This window comes from Oryzias latipes, chromosome 21 (genome assembly GCF_002234675.1).
Source record: "Oryzias latipes chromosome 21, ASM223467v1".
In the NCBI taxonomy this organism is placed as follows: domain Eukaryota; kingdom Metazoa; phylum Chordata; class Actinopteri; order Beloniformes; family Adrianichthyidae; genus Oryzias; species Oryzias latipes.
Genome location: NC_019879.2, coordinates 11,495,932 through 11,519,520, shown reverse-complemented (window position 1 = coordinate 11,519,520; position 23,589 = coordinate 11,495,932). Strand labels below are relative to the sequence as shown.

Below are 23,589 nucleotides of genomic sequence, written 5' to 3'. Positions count from 1 at the left end.
GGCAGTTTGTCTGTTAAGCCATGTTTACACCGCGCGGCAACACGCGTTCAAGCTTCCAATGAAAAGTCTATGCAAATGTATGTTTATGCGTGTTTTGGGGGTTTTCACGTTCAAAACTCTCATACTCACGTGTAGCTACGCAACCTTCTACAACCATTTTTACCATTTACACAAACAAAACGCACGGACATTAAGAACACGATCACAGTTAAACCCGGTCAAACTTTGACAGAGTTGGTAGGGACGTATGGATGGCATTCCTTTTAATTCACTGAAGTGCCAACGGTTTGCAAAGTGATCTTGGAGGAGAAGTTAATGAAAGCGGTTTGTGTTCGGCTGGAATTCTATGACACCAAGTCTTTCAGAGATCGGAATAGAGCTGTGAAAAAGCCAGCCTGGAGCAAGTTTTACCAGATTTACAGCGCTTTGACATTTTACACTAAACCTCTTCCATCTGCAGGTGGCGGACATGTGCTAGGAAACAGCAGGAAAAGAAAAAGGAGCTCCACTTTGCTTGTCCAGTGTGAACACCATGGGCTTAACGCGCATTTAAGAATGCCATTCTTGAAGCAGATCCAATGCCCAGTGTAAACGTTGCATTTTTAATTACAGAGACTAAGAAGTGAATGAACTCTCATTTATGTGATTTCATTGTTTTTTTCAGATTGATAAGCCATGAAACTAGACTCAAACAATATGTAAGCTAGATAGATGGCTTAGATGACCGGTTGAGTTCAGTTCATACAATAGTTTAAACTGCTCCAAATTTGACGTTTCACAGCTTTTTGAGTCTGCACTTCTGTAACAAACTATTATTTTTGTCCAGGCGGGTCTGTCGGAGGCAGAGCAGGAGCAGATGAGGAAGATGCTGAACCAGAAAGAGTCCAACTACAACAGGCTACGGCGTGCCAAAATGGACAAGTCCATGTTTGTCAAGATAAAAACGCTGGGTATCGGTGCTTTTGGGGAAGTGTGCCTAACACGTAAAGTAGACACTGGTGCACTTTATGCCATGAAAACGCTGCGAAAGAAAGACGTTCTCAACCGCAACCAGGTGACATAATGTGCATTTTATACAACATCTTTTGTTAAAGTAAGTTGCTGAAATGTGCTGTTTTTATAGATGACATTGATGGATCTGATTTTGTGTGGCATAGGTGGCTCATGTGAAAGCTGAGCGGGACATCCTCGCAGAAGCAGACAATGAGTGGGTGGTACGTCTGTACTACTCCTTTCAAGACCGTGACAGCCTCTACTTTGTCATGGACTACATCCCCGGAGGAGACATGATGAGTCTGCTCATTCGGATGGGAGTCTTCCCGGAACATCTGGCACGCTTCTACGTGGCCGAACTGACTCTGGCCATTGAGAGTGTCCACAAGATGGGCTTTATCCATCGTGATATCAAGCCAGACAACATCCTCATAGATCTGGACGGACACATCAAGCTGACCGACTTTGGTTTATGCACAGGCTTCCGCTGGACACACAACTCAAAGTACTACCAGAAAGGTAAACCAGCTTTTGTAAAGAGAGGCAAACTCTAATCTTGTTGCTGATGGCAGGAAGCATTTATGTGGCATGGTTTCTGCGCTTCTGCCCTCAGGGAGCCATGTCAGACAGGACAGCATGGAGCCCAGTGACTTCTGGGATGACGTATCCAACTGTCGCTGTGGCGACCGGCTCATGACACTGGAGCAGCGTGCCAATCGCCAGCACCAGCGCTGCCTGGCCCACTCTCTGGTGGGAACTCCTAATTACATTGCTCCGGAGGTGCTGCTGCGCAAAGGTGGGTGAAAATGAGAGGACAGCTGTCGGCTGTCTTTCAGCTTTTCAGATAAAACTGATCCCAAATGAATACTTTGGTTGAGCGACAATAGAAATGAACAGTTGTGTTGCAAGGTCAAAATAAACAAATGACCTGAACTATGTTTTGCAACAGCACATTTGAATACATTTGTTTTTCTTTAGATTAACTTTAAGTTATTTTGTCTTTTACTGCTTTCTTGTTTAATGTCAAAGCAAATGTTAAGAGTTTAGGGCTTTAAAGTAAAATTTGAGTGAATAATACCTTAAAAATAAAACTGTTTTATTCGTTTCTGGGGTTATCATAAAATCATTTTGCAATTTTAAATGCTGGCAACTGCCTTATATTTGATATTATGTTTTAAAAAATACTCAACCACTAATGCTTCTTTTTTTCCTATTCCGAGACATGAAAAACCAAAGATTTATTAATTTTGTTAACTTAGTCTTATTCAGTGTCAGATGGTTCTACAGATCTACTCCTGTTAAACAGAGGCAACCTCCATGCAATTTGTGAATCCTACATGTTGTTTTTATTAGTCTGTTTGTTTCCTTTGTTTTCTTCTTTTGAATATTCTTGAATATTTGGGGATAATGATCTTTACCTCACACCTGAAACAGAGCTAGAGGAGGCTGAAAGTACTTAGCTGTTGAAGTGTTTTTGGTTTTAAAGTGAGTGTGCATCTAGAATTGTGTATTTGTGTGCAGGCTACACTCAGCTCTGTGATTGGTGGAGTGTGGGGGTGATCCTCTTTGAGATGCTGGTGGGACAGCCGCCGTTCCTCGCTGCAACACCTACCGAGACCCAAATAAAGGTCAGTGGAGCAAAAGCTCTAATCAGACAATCTGATGAATACATGTCAGCTGTTGTAGATCAGCTGCAGCATCAAGGCCAGGTCACATTGAAAGCGCATTCACACCAGGGCTGTTTGTTCTGGACCAGCGTTTGTTTCCTCCGGTACTCCACAGTGTTTGTGCAGGTGTGAAAGCTCTTTAGTGCGGCCCAGACAAGCCAGTTCTGATTCTACTGATGGGGGTTCTCTGTTCTCTGTTGTATACTGAAAATGTCCCGCATTATTATCTGGAATTTTAGGAGTCGGGAGAGAATTCGTACGCCCTATTCTTTTTAATGAGAGATGGCCTTCGACCTTCAGCTCTAGAACGACCCAACAAATGTTTGTCCCATCCATTTGTCCATTTTTGAAAAAGTTTGTGTTTGATCGCCTTAAACTAAAGCAGGCCCACACCAGTTTGTTGGCTTCTCTCTAAAGTGCAGTGTGAAAGCAAAGTAAAGAAATCGGATTTTGACAACTTTAACATTAATATTGGATAACACTCAATGGAACCGAACCTCACAAACTATTCAGGCGTTTTTAGGGTGTATTCAGACTGATCACATTTGGTCCACTTAAAGTGAACTAGAGTTCATTTCCCCTATTAATCCAGAACAAATTTTTATTCTGAATACACCCAAGAGGATCCTGGTCCAGGACCACCGCTGCACCAAAGTAACAAGTAAAAAGTGTTGTTCCCGATGTTCAAAACTGGTAATCAAAAGTTTTAAGAAGTTAACTATCACATTGTAAAGCTCAGCACGTTCATCTTTCTCTTGTTGCTTCAACCATCTTCCATAGTTCCTGGCCAATGACTGAAGAGATCTTTGGTCACATGCTTTTGTTTCGAAGCTTTGGTCCAGAGCAGAATGGTCTGCTTAATGCCAGTCTGAATAAGACCAAACATAAGGTTTAGGGCTCAATCAGGACCAGATTAAGCAGATTTGATCTAGAATAAAGGAATACACCCTTAAACGTCACATTTTTATTGTCAATGCATGTCATATTTCTCTGCGTGAGACGTTCAGGTGGATGCTAGCATCAAACTAGTTGTTACTCTTTCATTTAAAATTTACACTTTAATGTACAAGTTAAGAGAAACAGAATTAAAAACCACACTTAACAAGAATTGGCCTTGAACTTTGCAAATTTTACCAAAGACGGAGTTGGGAGAACTGCTTCTTATACGTCTGGAAGTTGAGTCGGGGCATCTGGACTTAATTTCTTGGATGAGTCATGAAACATTTCAAGGAAGAAGATTTTAAATTCAGATGCCAAGACCCAACTTGAAGTGAATGTGACAGGGGGATCCTTTATTGGCATAATGCCTCTCACGTGATTTATTGTTCCTTTTCTGCTGCAGGTTATTAACTGGGAAAGCACGCTGCAGGTCCCCGCTCAGGTCAAACTGAGCCCAGAGGCCGTGGACATCATTGGTCGTCTGTGCTGTGCTGCAGAGGACCGCCTGGGCGCCAACGGTGCTGGTGAGATCAAGTCCCACCCTTTCTTTGCCGGGGTGGACTTCTCCAGCAACCTGCGGCAGCAGCCGGCACCCTACCGGCCCAAAATCGCCCACCCCATGGATACATCCAACTTTGACCCAGTTGAGGAGGAAGGCGGTCCAGGAGCTTGGAGCGACAGCGGAGACAGCACCCGGGCTTTGGACGCACTCTGCTTCCCACATGGGAAGCACCCGGAGCACGCCTTTTACGAATTCACCTTTCGCAGGTTTTTTGACGACAACGGGTGTCCTTTCCGCTACCCAAAGCCCCTTGAGGCCGGAGAGCTGCCTCTAAATGGAGCTATGGGCCCAGAAGAGGAGGATGAGGGTCAAGAAGAAGCAGAGGAGGAGGAAGATGAGGAGGGAGAGCAGGGGGAGGGGTGCGAGCCGGTGTATGTGTAAAGGAGTAGCTGGTGTGCTTCCTGTCGCTGCTCCTCTCAGGTGTATGTCTGCACGTGAGCTGTGCAGGTGTGTGATTTTAGCTTGTGTGCTATGAAAGTTGGAGCAGGATGGGTGAGCACTGCCCCCTTGTGGAAGACCTTTGATACTTCAGGTAATAAACTGCTCCGATCCAGGACCAAGAGACAATCTTCTGACTGAACTAATAATGAAGAGTGGAGCAGAGGCGGAAAAGGACAGGACAAATAAGTTTATATCCAAATGGAAACACTGCTTTTGATTTTAAGCATTTCTTCTGGCTTTTTCAAGAGTTTCTTTGTGCCATTCCTCCCACCATTGGTCTTATGGATGACTGAAATGCCTCCCCTCTGACACGGGAGCTTCTTCCTGTTCCAGCCAGAACAGCCATCACTTGTTTTTCTTTCTCAGCTGCTGCAGAATAAGCTACAATAACACAATGGTGCATGTTCACACACTCATACGTGCTTCTTCATCACACCTCACGCTCCGTCATAAGAGCCGAAAAGAACACTGATGTTTCCGCTCGTCCACTAGAACTGACAAAGGATTTCCTTCTGACGTCACCTGCGCAGAAAATGTCATTTATCTCCCGCTGAGAGTTGTGAGGTATATATTTGTTTTTTTTTTAAGAATAAATATTAATATTTATATTTGTTTAACCTATTTTATGTTACCATATTTGCCACAACTTTAACCCAAATTTTATTAAAACCAACAACATTCAACAAGAGTTGTATTAAAGCAACGTTTTGTATTTAAATGCACAATTTTTATTCATAAGAATCCTCCTTAGAAACCACATAATTCAATATTATTTGAGAAATCTGAGCCTAATCTACGTAGGCTTGAATCTGTCATTGCAACAGAGGCTTTTGTCTAAGACACACGTCTCCTCCAGCGTTCAGTCACATCTCCTCGTCATGACAACAGCCAAATGTGATGAAATGACTATGTGCAATACAGATTTACATGTAAATAGTTTTATAAACACTTACTATGCTTTTGGTTTATATCTTTATTCATTCTTATCAGTTACAACATGCTGCTTATTATTGTGTTTGATATCATTTTCCACTTTATTATAATGGTTTTTACGGAAAGGGGGTTTTCAGCGTGTTTGACCTTCTCAAAGTAAAAAGCTGCGTGCCTTTCTTTAATGAATGTTGACGATGATGATGATGATGGTGGGCCCCGCCCCCTCCACTGCTGCCGGGCTGGTCCTGACTGCAAAGGAGAGGCGTTTGGTGGTTTCCGGCTCAGACAGGAGCGATTCTGAGGAGGTGTCAGGAGATGGGGAGCAGAACGTTTGGCTGTAGGGAACGTCACTGGATAACAGAAAAGCTAGCTTTTCTCTGGTTTCCCCAATTCCCACAATGTTAAACTTCATCCAGTAATTTTAGTACACTTTATTTATCCCGACTGATCTCAAGTTTTGGTGTGGTTTCTTTCAGCTCTTACTCCACAGAGCTCTGCTGCTCCGCACGTGACGCTACCATTTAATATCAATCCGCTTATTGACAATCAGCGAGCAGTACGTGCTCTCTTTGTGTTGAAGTGAACTTTTTGTTATGTTGCTACCAAATTATTCCAGCAGTATTTTGAACTTCATGCTGCCTAAAGTCTGAGCTGTTCTCTCTGGGCGAGCGATGTGTGGTTGAGATCAGGCTTTTGATTGGCTTTGCTCATTTTTCTGCCTTTTTTTTTAACAGGAGCAGCACAATCTTAAATACAGCTATCTTATTTTGAAATCTATTTTATTTGGCTCTGGGAAGACTATCGTTTGCAGGAGCTGTGTTTACATGCAGATATCCATCTCTTGGTTCAGATCCTGCCGTGCATCTTTGAGTTGCACAGATCGTATTTTTAAACCTTGTAATCAGTCCAGGTTTAGAAAAGATTTGCTTCATATTTTCTTAGACCATCACAATTGCTGCATAGTTGCACAAAATCTTCCATTTACTGAATGAAAATCCTGTTTGCTGGTCTTAATTCCTGCATGTAAACACAGCCGGTGTTGTGCTCGGGCTTCAGAGACCAGCCGCTCTCCTACAGACTATTTAAAGAAAGTATTATTACAAAGATGAAGAGTTCAGTCGTTGTTCCTTCAGATTAGCTTTCAGATCGTCTGCATTTCAGATGGATGGAGAAGAAGCTTTAGAAGGAGAGCTGCAGCTCTCCAAAGAGTGTGTGAGCCCAGCTGTGTGACTGGTGTGTTTTCTGGTTCAGGCTTTGAGTGACGATTGACAATCTTTGGTGGACTGAATGTCCTCTGTCTCCATCACCTGGCCACCACCTACTTATCCATCTTTTTAATATTGTATTTCTACTTTAAGGAGCATCAGCTCTTTTCCTTTGTGTATTTTACAATTCTGTTACTCTTAAAAAATATATTTATACAGAAATTCATATTTTTTGTATCTATCGTCTTGTTTTGTCCATTTTCGTCTGTGGTTAAAATCCATCAGTACACAGTATAATTGGTGATGTAATTATTGACAGCTATCTCTTTTATACTTTCATGTTTGAATTGAGAATTTGTTTAAAACATGCTTCTACTGTCCTTGTGTGTAAAATATATGTATAAATTAAATTAACCGCCCTGGACTTTACTGCATTTCTTTGTGAATGGAGCATGGAGACATAAGTTCTGCGGTCATGGTAACTACATTTGGTTGGTTTTGGTGCTTTAAATGCATTAATAAAAGAAAATCTTGCCTTCTTTTACTCATAAATGTGCAGAATTAGATCTTTTTGGGGAATGGGAGCTCCAAATATATAGAACTGAATTTCCTTCCTTTTGAAGTTTTTTTTTTCTGTTTGGAAACCCCCTCCTTTTTTTAAATGGGTGAAAACAAATGTTTAAAATGAGAATATGAAGATTTTTACTAAGTGAGCTTATTTCAAATGTTAAGTCACAAGTTTCAAAGTAATGGCAGAGGGTTAAATGTATCGTGGTGGTGAGTTTTAGTGCAGATTTGACCTGTAGGTCATAGATGTTGATGGCATGACAGTGTTGCACTTGGACTCTTCTGGATGAAGCCCGGTTGCTGTTCATACCACTTACGCACCATCTGAGATGCTGGCTCCTAAAATGAAGACTGCGCTGATAAATCTTTTTACCCTGGAGGACAACTTTAATGATGACTAACAAGAATATCGCATTTGCATGATAAAGTGTCATCTAAACTTCATGGTACCCAAGAACGGTTTTCACATTTCATTTTTATCCTTGAGTAATTTTGTTTTTCTAATATTCCACATTCTCTTTGACAGAAAATCTGCACCATCTTTACTTCTGGTAGACACAGTTATGTTAAAACCAAATGTGTTAATAAAGCCACACAATCTCTCGAGTGATTTTATTTTTTTTTTTTTTGTCATTTTGAATTCCCTTGTCCCACTGTTTTCAGACTGGTAGCAGCATCAAGTTTGAAATGTAATGGCTAACATGAGAAGTTTGAATGCTTTTGCTGATTAGGATATTGGCTTGTGAGTTAGATTTCTTTCATTTTGATATTCCATTAAAAAAAAACCATCCCATACGGTCTATTTAATTTTTTTTAGGAGAAAAGATAAATGGGTAGTTAAAAAGACAGACACAATTGAATCGGTTAGTTCAAAAGGGGCCCAAGTCCACAATTTTTCAAAATAGAGATTATATGTTCTCTGGTCTTCAAGGGAAAAGCTATCTGATTATGTGCAAAAAAGTCTCAAAGTAATTTATTGACTTTGCTTGACATTTAAAATGCATTAAGTGCAAAATTCCTGGACTTGGGCCTCTCTTGCATGGGTTTAGCTTTATCCCATAGATGGCAGCACTAGTTATCCAATATGGCAGCTCCCCTGTTTAATTCAAGAAGGGCCCGAGTCCAGAGAATTTAGTTTGCTAGTCCTCTGAAATGATAAAAGTGAGGTGCTTCATATTATAGCATTTGTAAGCTATGAACTGGTGCTAAATCTGGGTAAAGTATTAATCATTTGGTGTAACCTCCCTTTAAGCTATGCAGTTAAAATAATTTCCTGGTAAAACAAACCTCTTGGACTTGGGCCCCTTTTGAACTAACCGATTCAATTAATAATACAAAATGGGTAAATTATTTCCGTTTGTTATTAACCTAATTAAAAGACAGCGAACTCTGCTGGGTTGACCTGCAGCAATGCTGTAGACTATAAAAGATTACTCCCAAAGATTTGAATCCAGAATGACTCTACAGTGACTTCAAAGGCTTTTTTTTTGGGACTGACAGACCAGTCATTTCCTGAGGGGAAAAAATAAAAATTTTGGCATGGACTTTAGCTTTTGAAGTGCTACAAAAATGCATCACTTTTAGCTGGTTTTGGTTACACATTTTTTATACATTTTGTAGAAAATCTTAATAAATCTCTGTTCTGTATTCAAATCTTCTGATTGATACAGTTTAATAATCTATCAACTTTTAAGGAGAATTAATCATTTCAGTCTCCTTTTAAAGTGGAAATACATCAGCATTAATCATTTAGTATTTACAAATTAAAAGCTATTTTTGTATTTTTTTATTTCTGAATGCTTTGAGTAGCCAACTACCAACATGTTTAGTGTCACTAACATGTTGGCATCAAGAACGGATGTGTAAGTGCTGACAGCTGACACTACAGGAACTTAAAGCAGCTTAAAGAATAAAAGAAAGGCCAAAGTTGTTGCTCAAACGTTTGAGTTACTTTTTTGTATCAACTTATCTAAAAAAAAGTGGAACATAAAGACATTTGTGAACTGTAAGTAAGTAAGTTAAAGGAAACCAAAAAGAAAATACAAAACCCAGAATAACCAAAGAAATGTTAGTATTACTAACAATTCAAAAATAAACCCTTCAACATTTGTGAAATAGTGAGAAAAAATGATTAAAGCCCATAAACAGATTTCAAGGTGACAACTTAATTCAAAAACATTTTTTTATGGTCACCAATGCATCAGTGAAAGAGTTTAGTTGTTGTTGTTCTCCTTTTGGCATATCCCTTTAGGGGTCTGCACAACAAATCAGCTTTCACTGATTCGCACATTCACACCGGATGCCCTTCCTGACACAACCCTGTATTTTATCTGGGCTGGGGTCCGGCACAGGGAGACCCAGACCCGACCTCCCTTGTACCAACAGTTAGGCAGAGGTGCAAAGGATCTTGCCCCAGGACCCACACTGGAGATGTCTCGGGAAACTCTGGTTTCCCATTTGCCAGTCCTGCACTTCACCAACTGAGCCAAGCAGCTGCTATCATTTTTTTTTTAAATCTTACAAAGTTTTGACTTTTTCCTGATAATTTTCCTCATAATTTTACTTCTTAACATTCGAAAATTCTGACTTTATTTCTTCATAATTTTACTACTTTATTTAGTAAAGTTTTGACTTTTCCTCATAGTTTTACTACTTTATATTGTAAAATTTTGACTTTTTCTCATAGATTTACTACTTTCTTTGGTAAATTTGGACTTTTTTTTCTCATAAATGTACTACTTTATTTAGTAAAATTTTACTTTTTCCTCAAAATTTCACACTATTATCACAAAGTTTTACCCTTCTCCTCAATTTTACTACTTTATTTTGTAATTGTTTTACTTTATTTAGTCAATTTTACTACTTTATTTTTTAAATTTATGACTTTTCTCATAATTTTACTACTTTATATTGTAAAATATTGACTTTTTTCTAATAATTTTACAACATTCTTCTTAAATTGTGATTTCTTTTCCCTTATAATTTGAATACTTTATTTAGTGAAATGTTAACGTTTTCTCATAATTTTACTACTCACTACTATAATTGTTAATTCTTCTTCTTTAATGTGGTACCAATACTCCATCATTTTGGCAGATGAGACACACTTTCAAGCATTTTTCCATGTTGGCATCTACTTTTCTATAACAATTTCTATAAACGTCTATAACAATATTGCCAACTTCTATTTATTCAACCTATAGTACAAAACTAACAAAAAATAACTCGTACAATATATTAAAAGCTGTTTTTTTAAACTAAATAGGTTCAAAAACAAAAGACTCTGAGCTTCTGTTTGTCTGCTAAACGGCACTAAACGGAAGAAAAAGAGATTTAAACTGGGTTTATGTCTGCTGAGAGCTTTTTGCGGCAGAAATGCAAGTAGTGTGCACTGCACGCGGAACTTGCCGCGCGCGTTCACATTAAATATACCGGGTTGCAGTGGCGCCGTAATCCCACAATGCCGAGCGCCCGGCGCGTCATTGGAGAGGGACGATGATGGCGGCGGTCAGTGCAGCTGAAGTGATCACACAGCTGGAAAGCGCTGCCAAAGTTTTAATGGTGAGATATTCGTGTCGGTTCCACGGCCTCTGCGGTGGCGCCGCGTGCGTGTAAAGTTTGTGCGGAGTGGATTGGAGCGGTTCGAGCGGCAGGCGGGCTGCTGGGTGTCAGATCATGGGTCCAGCTCGGAGAGCGGTGCGTGGCGCAGCGCCTCGCCTGTCACCGTCCCGCTAAAGGCGGAGAATCAGCTCATCAGTCCCGCATTGCATGTCCGGTTTTCCTCGTCGCCTTTTAACCATTTTCACGTGTCTTCTCGGTGAATCGCCGTCCCCCCCCCCACCCAGAATATTCCGTGGTGTTTCTGCCTCTTAGCTGCTAATTAAAGTAGAAAAAAAGTCTGGACTGGAGTTTTGTGGGTTAGGCTTCATTTAAGCTAATCCGGAACTTTTATACTCAAACGACGTCAACACTTGTTCCACACTGGAGCGAAGAGGCTGAAGTGCGCAGCTTGGAGCATGTGGTTCGCCATGTGCAGAGAGGTGATGGGAAAACTGAGCAGCTTCAGTCTCTTCTTGTCTTTCATTTTGAAATGTCTTCTGAAACTTTATTGTAAAATGTAAGTCCGTGCTTTGGACATCCAGAACAACAGTTTGCACGTGCCGTTTACATTCAATAGTTTATGATGATAACGAGACAATCTTTGAACTATTATAGTGTCAATGCAGCTTTGTTCTTTCAATGGAATCCATTAAGAGAATCGAGCTATACATTAAACAATGTAATGTTGATTCATAAAATCTATGCTTCAGATTTAAATAAGCGAGCAGAGTTTATGTAAATATCACTAAGTGCGGAATAGCAGGTAAAAAAACAAGCTAAAATAAGAAATGAACCAAAACAATGGATTACAGTTTTATATTAGATATCATGTAAAAATGTGTAAATTTATTATCAATAATTTATTCTTTGTTTATATTTTTGTTTTTTCTTATGTTTTTTTTCATAGCAGAAAAATGTGGTTTTGGCATGGAAATAAAAATGTGAATTTATGTAAAAAAGAAAAAAGGCTATTAAATCATACATAAAATCATATTTAATCGCAATCCTATTAAGCATTCAGGTGAAGACTTTTAAGAATGGCTTCGTCCATACCAACTGCCCTTATTGGGTGGATTTGGACTGCATCCTCCTATGGACTCTTGCATTTCACCTGCACCCCCCCATGTGTTGGAAGGAGCCAGTGCATTAACCTTGCTGACACCAGAGTGCTGCGTAAAGGACAGCATCACATCAGCATCACTCCTACGTCATAATTGCGTGTAACTTTCATTAACCTTTCAAAGACTTCACGATACACCTGCCCCCCACACACAACAATGGGACGTTCCATTTTCATGGTGTCCCCTAAGGTGGCTTTCCCTTAAGACACAGCCCCTCCTCTCTATGACCCTCTACGGGCCCAGACAACCCAAAAGCCTGCAGCATCCATACAGGTTAACCCCCCACACAGGTGCATGTGACTAAGCCAGAACTCCTTGGGTTAACGGTATAAATTGTTCTGGCGTCCTTCGGCTTAAATGATCAGTTGTTCTCAGCTTTCATGCTGAATTTTGTTTATGATCAGAAAACGGAATTCTGCGTATTAATCACTATATTTTCTGCTCTTTCCTTTTCTGAAATGTGTGACTGGTTGGTTTGATTTTAAGGTCTCTCTAATCTGGGATTCACATGGTTTCTTGAGAGTTTGACACACTTGGAAGGTTTAGAGAAGTCCTGACTTTCAAATCTGGTCAATAAATAACGAAGTGAAGATTTGCACTCTGATGTCAGTTATAGGAATTGGTTTATAGAGCCGTACTCTTAATATTTCTGATCAACTTAAATACAGTTATTAAAGCAGTAGTAAATCTACACTTTACTATTCAGTCTGCTTTTTCTTTGGGGGGTCTAGGGTTGTGTCTGAATTCCCTCACTACTTAATGGACTGTAAAGGGAATTCGCCATTTTTTTTCAAGGTGTCCAAATCTACAATTCCAAAATTCAGCTCTCTGAAAATTAGATATAGATATAGATCAAATATAGACCACAATGCATTGTGTTTGAGAAAGAAAAAACTGTATTTAAATTTTGTAAATCATCCAAGTTTTTGTTATTTAAACTCTGTCTTCCTAAAATGTTCATTTTTATTAGGTTTTTCAGCAAACGGATGACATCATATTTGGCGATTTTAAAAAAAAAAAAAGAAGAAAAGTAGTAAGCATGTGTCTGAATTACCGGTGTGGGTACCGGATCGACTCGGGCTGCCGGATGTTCTCGGGGTCCTTCGACCAATGATGACGTCACACTATTTGATGGCTGTAAGTTGCCACGACCAATGAGTTAACGTCGCAATATGTACATGAGTTAACGTCGCAAAGTTTTTTTTAAAAACTTTATTATTAATGTATACTTTATTATATACTTTATTTATTGTACCTCAAAGATCAATCAACAATGCCAAACAAAAGATATTAACATAGAAAATAAAGAATAAAGGAAATAAAAACAAAAAGATAATGAACATAAGACACAAATAAATAAAAGAAAATAAGTAAAATAAAAATAAAATAAAAGAACATAGAACATAGTCTAATACTGGTTAGGGGTACTCGTGAAGTTTGTATTTCTGAACAAAACTAAGCAATTTCAAGCCATTCTTTTTCATGTAATGAAGTGACTGAAAGTAAAAACAGAGCTCTTTATGAAATGACGACGTCGCTAAGTAGTAAAATCGCTAAACGTAAAATCGCTCGCTAAGTAGTTTGTCCAACTGGTGTTACCGTAGGGTGACGTCGAAGGACCCCCGAAGGACACCGAGAACATCCGGCAGCCCGAGTCGATCCGGTACCCACACCGGTACGTTAAAATCCAGGTTATTGGATTGTCCTGCACTAATATTACTTATTTCACAATTCAGTTCAAACCTCAATTTTTGGGTCACAGTTTTATTTGGGTTTGATATAAGATTTGTGTAGTACACACAAAAAACAACAAACAGACTGGTATGCAGTAGGGATGCATCAATTGTCTTTCCTCTCCTCAGTTCACTTGTGTAACATTCGGTTCCGCTTTAAACAGAAAATGGTGGCATCCTGTACTATATAGTCTTTTAGGGGTTAGGGAGTCATGAGGGAACGCAGCCCAGCAGGATCTCAGCTTATGAAGTGTCGCATGAACGGACAGAGCAGGTCAGGGGAGGCCGAGGTTTATAGTGTGCAGAGGTCACCAACTTTCCATTAGACCCCCCCAAACCTCTTGAGATTATTTTAAGGTTACTGCATAGAGAGCTTCATGGAAGAGGTTTCCATTGTTGAGAAGCTGCAACCCAGCCATGCCTCTGCAAAGCCTCTGAAGTAGTAGTGTGAGCACACTGCCTTTGAACTCTAGGGTCTCGAAGGAGATGCATCTGCCAATCTGATGGCAGGTCAAAACAAGTTTTTACCTGGGTTTTTAAATGCAACTATCAATAAAATTCAGCTTTTTTGGTCTGTTCTTCAACAGGTTGTCTCAACCTTCAGTGTTTACCTGCCTTTAATTCAAAAATATTCTAGGAAAAATGAACTTTACTTTCCAATTATGTTTAGATTTAAGGATCTAAATTTCTGGGGTAAGAAAACTTTAAATACCTTACTCCAGTAATGTGAAGAATCAGTCAGCATCCTAGAGACTAGCGATAAAATCTCTGCAGGGGAAGAGCTTCGTTAGGGTTTTGGTCTCAGCTGTCATTCGTGTTATTTGTTGTTTCCTACACAATAAAAAAATAAAAATTTACCAAAGCAGCTTTTACCAGGAACAACATTTACAGTGATGTACTTGTGTCGTTGAAAACACGCTGGCGGGCCACAAGCTCTCTGCTCAGAGTTCTTAGCAACGGGGAGGGGGTGCGGCCTGCTCCACAACTCAGAAATGAATTTTTAATAAACTCCTGCCGCTCTCCGGAAACCATGTGCTAGAAAACGACACAGGTTTTTGATTTTGGTCAAAAATGGCATCATCATAACGAAAAGACCACCGGGAACGCTTTTAGGAAAGATCAAAAGATGATCGGAGTTCACACACACACTCTCTCAAACACACATACACGCACACACATTTTGCAAGGAAGGTGGGACCTAGGACCATCTGTCCCCTGCCTCTTCCCTGGTGGGGGGTACGGGCCCCTTTGCAACGGCGGCTGTGTCCCCGGGGTGCCGGCTTCCTGGGCCCGGCGGTGCTCTCTCCGCGCGGTGGGGGGGTTCACATTACATCTGAGCCGGGGGTGTTCGTGTCCCTGGGGGGTGGGTTCTGGTCCTTGCTCCTGAGTGCTGGGCCCCGCCAAATTTCCAACTGTGGCCGAGCCTGGTCGGGCCATATTTACAACACCCCTTGTGGGCCCTCTTTTTTCCCCGGGGTTCCCCCCTTCTGGGCGGGGGCGGGGGGCCCCTGCCTCGCTCCTCCCTGGACCAACCGTGGGCCGGGCGGATGGCTGTCTGGAGTGCGGAGTGGGTCTCCCTTGGGGGGTCCTGGCTCGTACCTGGGGTTGGGGCGGGGGGATGCCCGGAACTCCTGGGTGGTGGTGGGGTGCTCGTCTGGGGCTGTGGGCGTCCTTCTCCGGTGGGGCCCTGCGTTGGGTTCTCCCGGCGCGGCGGGGGGGCTGCTCTCCTGGTTGGGCTGGGGCGGCGCCCTCTTTCCCTCCGTGCCTCCCTGCTCTCTGGCTCTGGGGGCCTTGCGGCGGCCCTGCTGGCCCTGGCCTGGGTGGCGGGCTTGGTCGCCCGGGCGGCGGTTGTTCCCTGCCGGTTCCCGTGTGGCGTTGGGGGGATTCCGGCTGCCGCTGCTGGTGCGGTGGGGGTCTTGGGGTGGGGATGGCTGGGCACTCTCCCTCCTTCTTTTCACGTTCCACCATCCATTTTAGAAGAACATAAACACTCACCTGAGCACAGGTGTTAGCTCAACAGACTGAATGACTGAAATATTTCACACTAGTTGGTTTTAAGGCATAAGTATGCGTGTGAACACTATCTGTTTTGTGTACATGTCGACAGGTGGACATTTTTGCAACTAACAGGTGTGTTTATAACATTTGAGTGTGTGTGTGGACAGGCTCCGCCCTTTTTTTTGTTTTTTTTTACATTTGAACCTTACCATAATGATTAACAACCAGTAAACTTGTTGCTTTATGCTGCTTCATGGTCTTATCCCCCTTCCCCTCCTATTATCACCCCCTACCCCCCCTCTCTCTAACGTCCCTCTCTCTTCTTCCCCTCTTTCCTTTTCCGTCCGGACCAACACCAAAGATTTTCAGACATGTTTGAAATGAATAAAGTTTGGCCTCAATTACAAAAGGGGTTTATTCAGACATACCTTTGGTTTATCTGAATATTTATACCCCCTCTTGTTAAAGTAAAATATGTCCAACCCAAGAGGCCCTCAGCTCTCATCTGTCTGCCTAGCTGTTGGACAGGACAAGTTAAAAAAAAAAAAAAAAAAAAAAAAAAGATGATCGGAGTTCGTCTTTGAAATACGCTCTGTTTCTGGATTTAGTTGTGTATTGTGCTTCCACTTCTTATCAATGTGTTAAAGTCAACTCCTGACTGTTTTAATGAACCTGAGCTCCACACATCTTACACAATTACCAATATAAAACCCTTTGAGACAACTACTGTGGTAATGTTATAAATGAAATTGAATTAAACACATAGGCTCTCTAAATTGTTTGCTAAACAAAACTGAGACTTCCAGGCTGAACCAGATGATTTTTTTTTACATATATGTAGTTATTTTACAATAAATAAAAATCTGTTTTTTAGCATTTTCACCCTTAATCTTGTTTTACAGTCTAAATCCTAATATTTCTCTGGAATGACACATTGCTCTATAGTGTTTATTTAGCAGGACATGACTTTGTGGTCAGGTGTGCTGTGTCAAAAAAATGTGCAGACTTTACCGCCTCCAAAGATGGGTCCAGGAGCGGTTCCTGATCCTGGAATATTTGTTTCAAAACGAACTCTGGTTCACTTCAAACGAACCAAATGTGTCCAATCTGAAAACGCCTATAGATTTACATATTGTTAGATGATATGTTAGATATGTTATTACTGATTTAATATTTAGTTTAATAAAGTTTAATATTCTTGATCTGAAAAGAGCCAATTCAGCAGGGATAACCAGAACCAGAAAAGTTGGCATGTTATAAAAAAAAAGCCTTTCTTTATCCAGTGAAATGCACTGAGTCTACAGTCTAATGGAGCTCCGAGTTCTGAGCGACAAAAGCTCCTCCTCCTCCTCCTCCTCCTCCTCCTCCTCCTGCTCCTGCTGCTGCTGCTGTCCACCACCGAGCATCTTTCACTGCAATTAGGTCTGGAATGTGACTTTCTGGCTGAGCCGTATCGTGGAGACGGTCTGCAATAAAAATGAGCGGGCTGTTTCCCAATTCATGTCAGCCAAAGAGTTTTTCAATATGAATATTTGGTTTATCAACAAAAAAAAAAGATCTAAATGACATTTTGGAACAACGGACACACTTTTTGTGGAGGTTTGATCTTAAAAAAAAAAGTTTCAACATTTAGTATAGCATGTCACTCAAATCCCTCTTTATAAAACTTGTTTCTATATTTTTGCTGCTCTTCTACATAGATCCTTGAAACTGTGAACAATACAGCTATTTCAATACTTTAGTTGCTCATAAACCACTCTGCCTGTTTCTTTTGAATGAACACGTACCGTTGATTCTCTAAATGTCCTTTTAACAGGTGACAAATCTCCTTTGTGCTGATTGGTTTGTGATTGCAGGCACCGCCATCCATGGTCAGCACAGAGCAGAGGCAGCATGCTGAACACGTCTTCCTCTCCTTCAGGAAGTCCAAGTCTCCTTTCGCCATTTGCAAGCACATTCTGGGTAATTTCCACCAGCAGCACATTTATTTAAGCATTCACCATCATTTTAAAAGTATTTGGTGTTCAGATTTACACGTTGTATAAGGAAAACCATATTTCTGTTCCTATTTGATGACCTTCTCTTGGTTGCTCATTATTCTTCTGGTCTCTTTAATGGACACCATTAAATCCAGGGCTGTTGAAGCTTTTCCAGAAGTACTCCACATCATAAAGGCTCACTGTTTAAAAAAAAAAAAAAAAGCTTTTGTATTATTTTTACTATTGCGAGGGAGTTTTAGGGCCAGTTAACAAACACTTTTTTTTTTTAAATTACATTTTTAAAGTCGTAAATTTACGAGAAAAAAAGTAATAACTGTTAATTTATGACTTTATTCTCGGAAATTTACGACTTTAAATCTCGGTAAATCTTGCTTTTGTGAGATAGATTTCCATTAGTTTTTTTTTTTTCTGGATTTGAAGCCAATACATTTGTTGAGTATCTTTGTTATGGACAATGTTACGGTAAAGAATAACACATCAGACAAAGCTGAGATTCAGATCTGATTCATAAGGTTTTTATCCAGTTTTTACAACAAAATAATGGAAAATTAGCAAAAGAAAACAAAAACTAACCCAAATGGCAAACTTTAGAAATAGAACCATATTTTTATAAAACTTCAATATTTTGAATATTTTCATAGTAAAACTTTGGCGGAAAGGCCCACATTTCTGTGAACTGACACTTTTCTTAATGTTTAATTTCAGTGAAGGATCAACTTTTTCCTTTTTGTCCATCAGAGACCAGCAAGGTGGACTATGTGTTGTTCCAGGCGGCCACAGCCATCATGGAGGCCGTGGTGCGGGAATGGATCCTGCTGGAGAAGAGCAGCATTGAGTCTCTGCGAGCGTTCCTCCTCACCTACGTCTTGCAGAGACCCAAGTATGTAAATCAGCAAACATGGGACTGTTACACAGCTGTGCTGTGTTTGAATCTTTTCTTAAAGTTTCAAATGCGTGTTCAGGAGTTTCAAAACAAAACAAGGTTTTACAGACTAATGTGAAAATGAGCGTCTGCATATAAAAGAGGCAATCCTCATGACTATCAATGTAAAAATGCTGGAGTTGGTGGTGTTCTTGATAAATCTCTGCAAGCCTTTCTTTTAGGATGTAGATTACTGTCAAAGTTGTTTTTTTCCTCCATAATGTGGGCAATACTTGACCTGCATTTTTACTAGTTTAAACGTAACAAACTGTTCTCCTCCTCCTCTTCAGCCTGCAGAAGTATGTCCGTGAGCAGATCCTGCTGGCCGTTGCCGTCATCGTGAAACGAGGCTCTCTGGACAAAAGCATCAGCTGCAAAAGCATCTTTCATGAAGTGGGACAGCTGATCAGCAGCGGGAACCCCACAGTGGTGAGAAAGACGGCCCTCAGTGATGCACGAGGGCTTTCAGTGTCTGCACATCATAATCCACAGGATGGGCTTTCAGTAGTTAATTTACCATCCAACGAACTCCCAAAATCTCCTGTTTAGCGTTTATTAAATGTTTCCTTTAAGAGAATAAGTATCAGCTATAGAGGAACTATGTTGTTGCTTCAGAATTAAATTCAGATTAATTTGTATGTATGTCACAGTGAAATAGTTCAGATTATTAAATGTAAACATTAGGCAAAGAGAAAATAAGTAAACACAAACTTATTTTTTAAAAAGATGATTATTTAGTAGAAAACAATGCAAACTCACAAGGCCAGTTTAAAAAAAATGTTGACTAATGTGGATGATGAAGCTTGGAGTGAAAGTTAAGAAAAAGACTCAATTTTTAACATTTTCTTTATTTCACCATAAAGACTATATATGTGTCTACTATGGCTTAAAATTTTTGGATAATAACACTTAAAGCCAAAAAAAAATGAAATTCCATTTTTATTATCACATTACCGTAATTTTCGGACTATAGAGCGCACCTGTTTATAAGCCGCACCCATGACATTTTTAAAAGATGAAACATTTTGTACATACATACACACCTGTCTATAAGCCGCATGTGCCCACATTGAAACGTGTTGTAGATTGAGGATGTCTATGTGCTGACACCGCACGCGTGTGTAAGAAGGAGGGAGCGCTTTAAAGGCCCGTACACACCGGGACGAATATTCACCAGGCGTTATTCGCCAGCGTTTTTCGCCACGTTTTTTGTGTTCACACCCAGGCGATTTTCGCTGACGGTGAGCCGAGCGAACATGCAATTTCATTCCCTGACATTAGATGGCGCTTAATGTAAAAAAGAAATACTCCTGTACACAAGGTGGCGCTGCGCAACTTTACGCTTCTTAAAGTCGCTTTTCACTCAGAAGAAGAGAGCAAGTATTCACGCGCTTGTCAGAATCATACAAAGAAAACATGAATATTTCAAGCATCAGTAGCTCCAACTGGTGCTTGGTTCAGGGATATTTTAGAATGTCCGTCATTATTTCTTCGCGGCAGTGTAGACGCTACTTGGCGTCTATCTTCTTCGCTGCTATGTGTGCTCAGAAAGGCAGTTTTGTGTTTGAGCGCCCCCAAGTTGTGTTTTACTGTAACTTCAGAAGTTCCAGACACGTGTGGAAAAGCGCCATTCTCATTGGTCGTATAGTTTTTGACGCGGCGCGTCAAACCAAAAAAACGAACCCGAGGCGTTTTTTAAAAAGTGACGCTTTGACGCATGAAATTCGTCCCGGTGTGTACGGGCCTTTACTCACTCTTTTTGCTCGCGCTTCTTTCTCTTACATACGAAGCGTGCTGACACACATACACATACTAATGCTACAACACCTATATAGTTGGTTCATAGTTAGATAGGTAGTAGTTAGTTGTTACTGTTATTTGTTAATCAAGAATACTGCTTTGTAATTATTACTTGATGAAAAATCCCACACCGTCACAGCTCTATTCCAAACAGTGCCTGTGATGCGGCAGCAATATGGTAGTAACAGCACTAACAGCTGATTAAAAAAAAAAACATACTGGTAAAAGTCACTGAGAGAGAGAAAAGAAAAAAAAAGTCACTGAGAGCAGCAGTAACTTATAGGCGCGCCTCCTGTGCACTGAAACCATGGAAGTCTTCCTCCTCAGTGTTGGATTGGAATAGCGTCAGATATTCTTTGCCACTCTCTGTGCCCAGCCTATTTGGAGTTCTATGCTTTTGTAAATATTAGAATTAAAATCATGGAAAAGATTTCAACAAAGACCACCCTTGTTCTTTTTTCTAAATACTTGAACATTTTTGTTTTTTTAAATTTAATGCATTACAATTCAATATGTGACCCCTTTGATTCTCATAATCTTGTACTCCACTAGAGGGCAGTGTAGATTTCTAAATCCAGCTCTGAGACAGGAGAAGACCAACTGAGTGTCATTTAAGCTTCTAAAAACACTGCTTGGACTTCTGAGTCAGGTCAAGAAAGCTTTCAGGAAAAATCAGTTTGTGTTTTTGCAGATTCTTGCCCTTTGATACAGTTTGACAAGATAAAAAACCAAAATTTGTTGTGTAGTTGTGTAGAGTTATTCCTCATAACCTTCAGACATAGATCACTGAGGGTGTTGACTTTTTCAAATCCTTCTACCCATTTGATCTGATTTGATCTTCTACCCATAATATCTGATCACAGCCCAGTAACGCTTCAAATGGCAATAGATCAGAACCCAGTAAACAAGAAACCGAAGATTTAATCACAATTGACAGACAATATGCCATATCTCCTACACCTGATAATTACAACAAAAGGTTGTCTGTACAGAGTGAACTTAATTTGCTCTATACAACTGTGACTGTGAAACTACTAACACAACTGAAACACAAATATTATGAACATGGTGAGAAGACTGGAAAATTATTAGCCCAACAAATTAAAGAAAATATAGCATCAAGACTAATTACTGAAATACAAATAAATTCAGGGCAAACCACCACAGATTCAAAAGTAATTAACGATGTGTTTAAACGTTTTTACTCCAAACTTTACTCCTCAGAATCTAAAAAAGACCAAATCTTAATAGACAATTTTTTTTGCAAATATTCATATGCCCACAATCAGCTTAGAAAAGAAAAAGTTATTAGACGAACAAATTACAAAAGAAGAAATAAAATTTGCAAAGATCCAAATGCCCAGGTCCTGATGGGTTTAGAGCAGAGTTTTATAAAATGTTAAAGGATCAGCTTGCCCCACTGTTGCTGCAGGTCTATAATGAAGCCTTATCAACAGGACATTTACCACCAACTTTATACGATGCTAACATCACATTAATCCATAAAGTTGGCAAAGACCCGACCGAACCGGGATCTTACAGACCAATTAGCCTTTTAAATGTAGACAATAAAATACTAGCTAAAATATTAGCTAGACGCTTAGAAACCATTCTTCCAACTCTTGTCTCCAGACACCCGTAACCCTAAAAATGAGGGGTTGAAGATGCTACTCTCATTGGATGCAGAAAAGGCGTTTGATAGGGTTGAATGGGATTTTCTCTTTTCAACCCTGTCTAGGTTTGGCTTTGGACCTAATTATATCTCTTTGATAAAGTTACTTTATGCCGATCCCAAGGTGTCAGTACAAACAAACAACATTTGCTCAAGTCCTTTTTCTCTCCAACGTTCAAACAAGACAGGTCTGCCCCTCATCTCCCCTTTTATTTTCTTTGGTCATTGAACCCCTCGCCATGTCCTTGCGTTCCTCTAGCACCTATAAGGGGATTATGAGAGGAAATGCAGAGCATAGAGTGTTTTTATACGCAGATGATCTGCTTTTGTACATTTCAGACCCTCTCACGTCAATACCTTCAATTATGACTATCCTTTCTAAATTTAGTGACATATCAGGATACAAGATTAATATTTCAAAGAGCATATTGTTTCCCATAAATTTCAGCAATACAAACTTGAATATACTGGCATCTTTTCCTTTTGCTGTTTCGAACAATTTCAGATACCTAGGCATTAATATAACAAAAGATATATCTGGACTTTTTAAACAAAATTTTTTGAGTCTCTACCAACAAACAAACAATTTAAGCGTCTAGGTAATCTACCCATCTCATTAGCTGGTCGTGTAAATATAGTTAGAGTCAATGTATTGCCAAAATATTTACTTCTTTTCCAATGCATCCCTATTATAATTCATAAAAAAAATTTTTTTTAAATTGATTCTCTTATCTCGTCATTTATTTGGAACAACATTTTTGGGAGGATTAGAACTACCCATCTTTAGACTGTATTATTGGTCCTGTAATATTCGATGTATGTCCTTCTGGGACGGAAAAACCAGACCTGACTGGGAACGGTTGGAAAATCAAGCTTTCTTCCCAAATACAGTAAAGTCACTGCTATATTGTACATCAGATCTTTCTAAATTTAAATGTCAGAACCCAGTTGTATCTCAGTCCCTTAAAATTTGGTCCCACATAAGAAAACATTTTAAATGGAATTTTTGTTCAGTACAAATGCCATTGACCAACAATCAAGCTTATAAATTACTATCACATGATACATTTAAACAATGGGCTCTAAAGGGATCCACTTAGTAGCACCCTTCATGTGAACGTTGTGGACACGCTCCTGCCTCACTGTCCCACACATTTTGGGACTGCAACAAAATCAATCCTTATTGGACAAAAATATTTGAAATATTGTCTTTAATATTTAAAGTTAAGTTTCCATTGGACCCTATAACAGGATTATTTGGAGTGCCAACTACTGGAATTTGCTTAAACAGTAAACAAAAAAATGTCTTGAATTATGTTAGCCCATTGGCTAGACGTCTAATCCTACTTAATTGGAAATGTAAATTTCCCCCAACACATCTTCATTTGGTAAGAAACATAATGCAACACTTAAATTTAGAAAAGATTACATTTTCA

The 23,589-nt window shown here is 39.9% G+C and overlaps 2 protein-coding genes across 3 annotated transcripts in view; both read left to right on the top strand.

Annotated features, from left to right (window-relative positions):
- The window catches only part of lats2 (large tumor suppressor kinase 2), a 31,232-nt gene extending 23,940 nt beyond the window's left edge, over window positions 1–7,292 (top strand). For both annotated transcript variants that reach the window (XM_011489447.3, XM_023950552.1), the window contains 5 exons: window positions 827–1,054; window positions 1,158–1,512; window positions 1,607–1,789; window positions 2,515–2,621; window positions 4,003–7,292. In XM_011489447.3, coding sequence (XP_011487749.1) covers window positions 827–1,054; window positions 1,158–1,512; window positions 1,607–1,789; window positions 2,515–2,621; window positions 4,003–4,542 — 1,413 coding nt within the window. In that variant the 3' untranslated portion in view covers window positions 4,543–7,292. The remainder of the gene's footprint in view (window positions 1–826; window positions 1,055–1,157; window positions 1,513–1,606; window positions 1,790–2,514; window positions 2,622–4,002) is intronic.
- A 3,463-nt stretch (window positions 7,293–10,755) lies between these two features.
- xpo4 (exportin 4) overlaps window positions 10,756–23,589 on the top strand; it is a 71,488-nt gene continuing 58,654 nt past the window's right edge. The window contains exons 1-4 of the mRNA XM_023950593.1: window positions 10,756–10,868; window positions 17,616–17,721; window positions 18,498–18,639; window positions 18,972–19,110. Coding sequence (XP_023806361.1) covers window positions 10,803–10,868; window positions 17,616–17,721; window positions 18,498–18,639; window positions 18,972–19,110 — 453 coding nt within the window. The 5' untranslated portion in view covers window positions 10,756–10,802. The remainder of the gene's footprint in view (window positions 10,869–17,615; window positions 17,722–18,497; window positions 18,640–18,971; window positions 19,111–23,589) is intronic.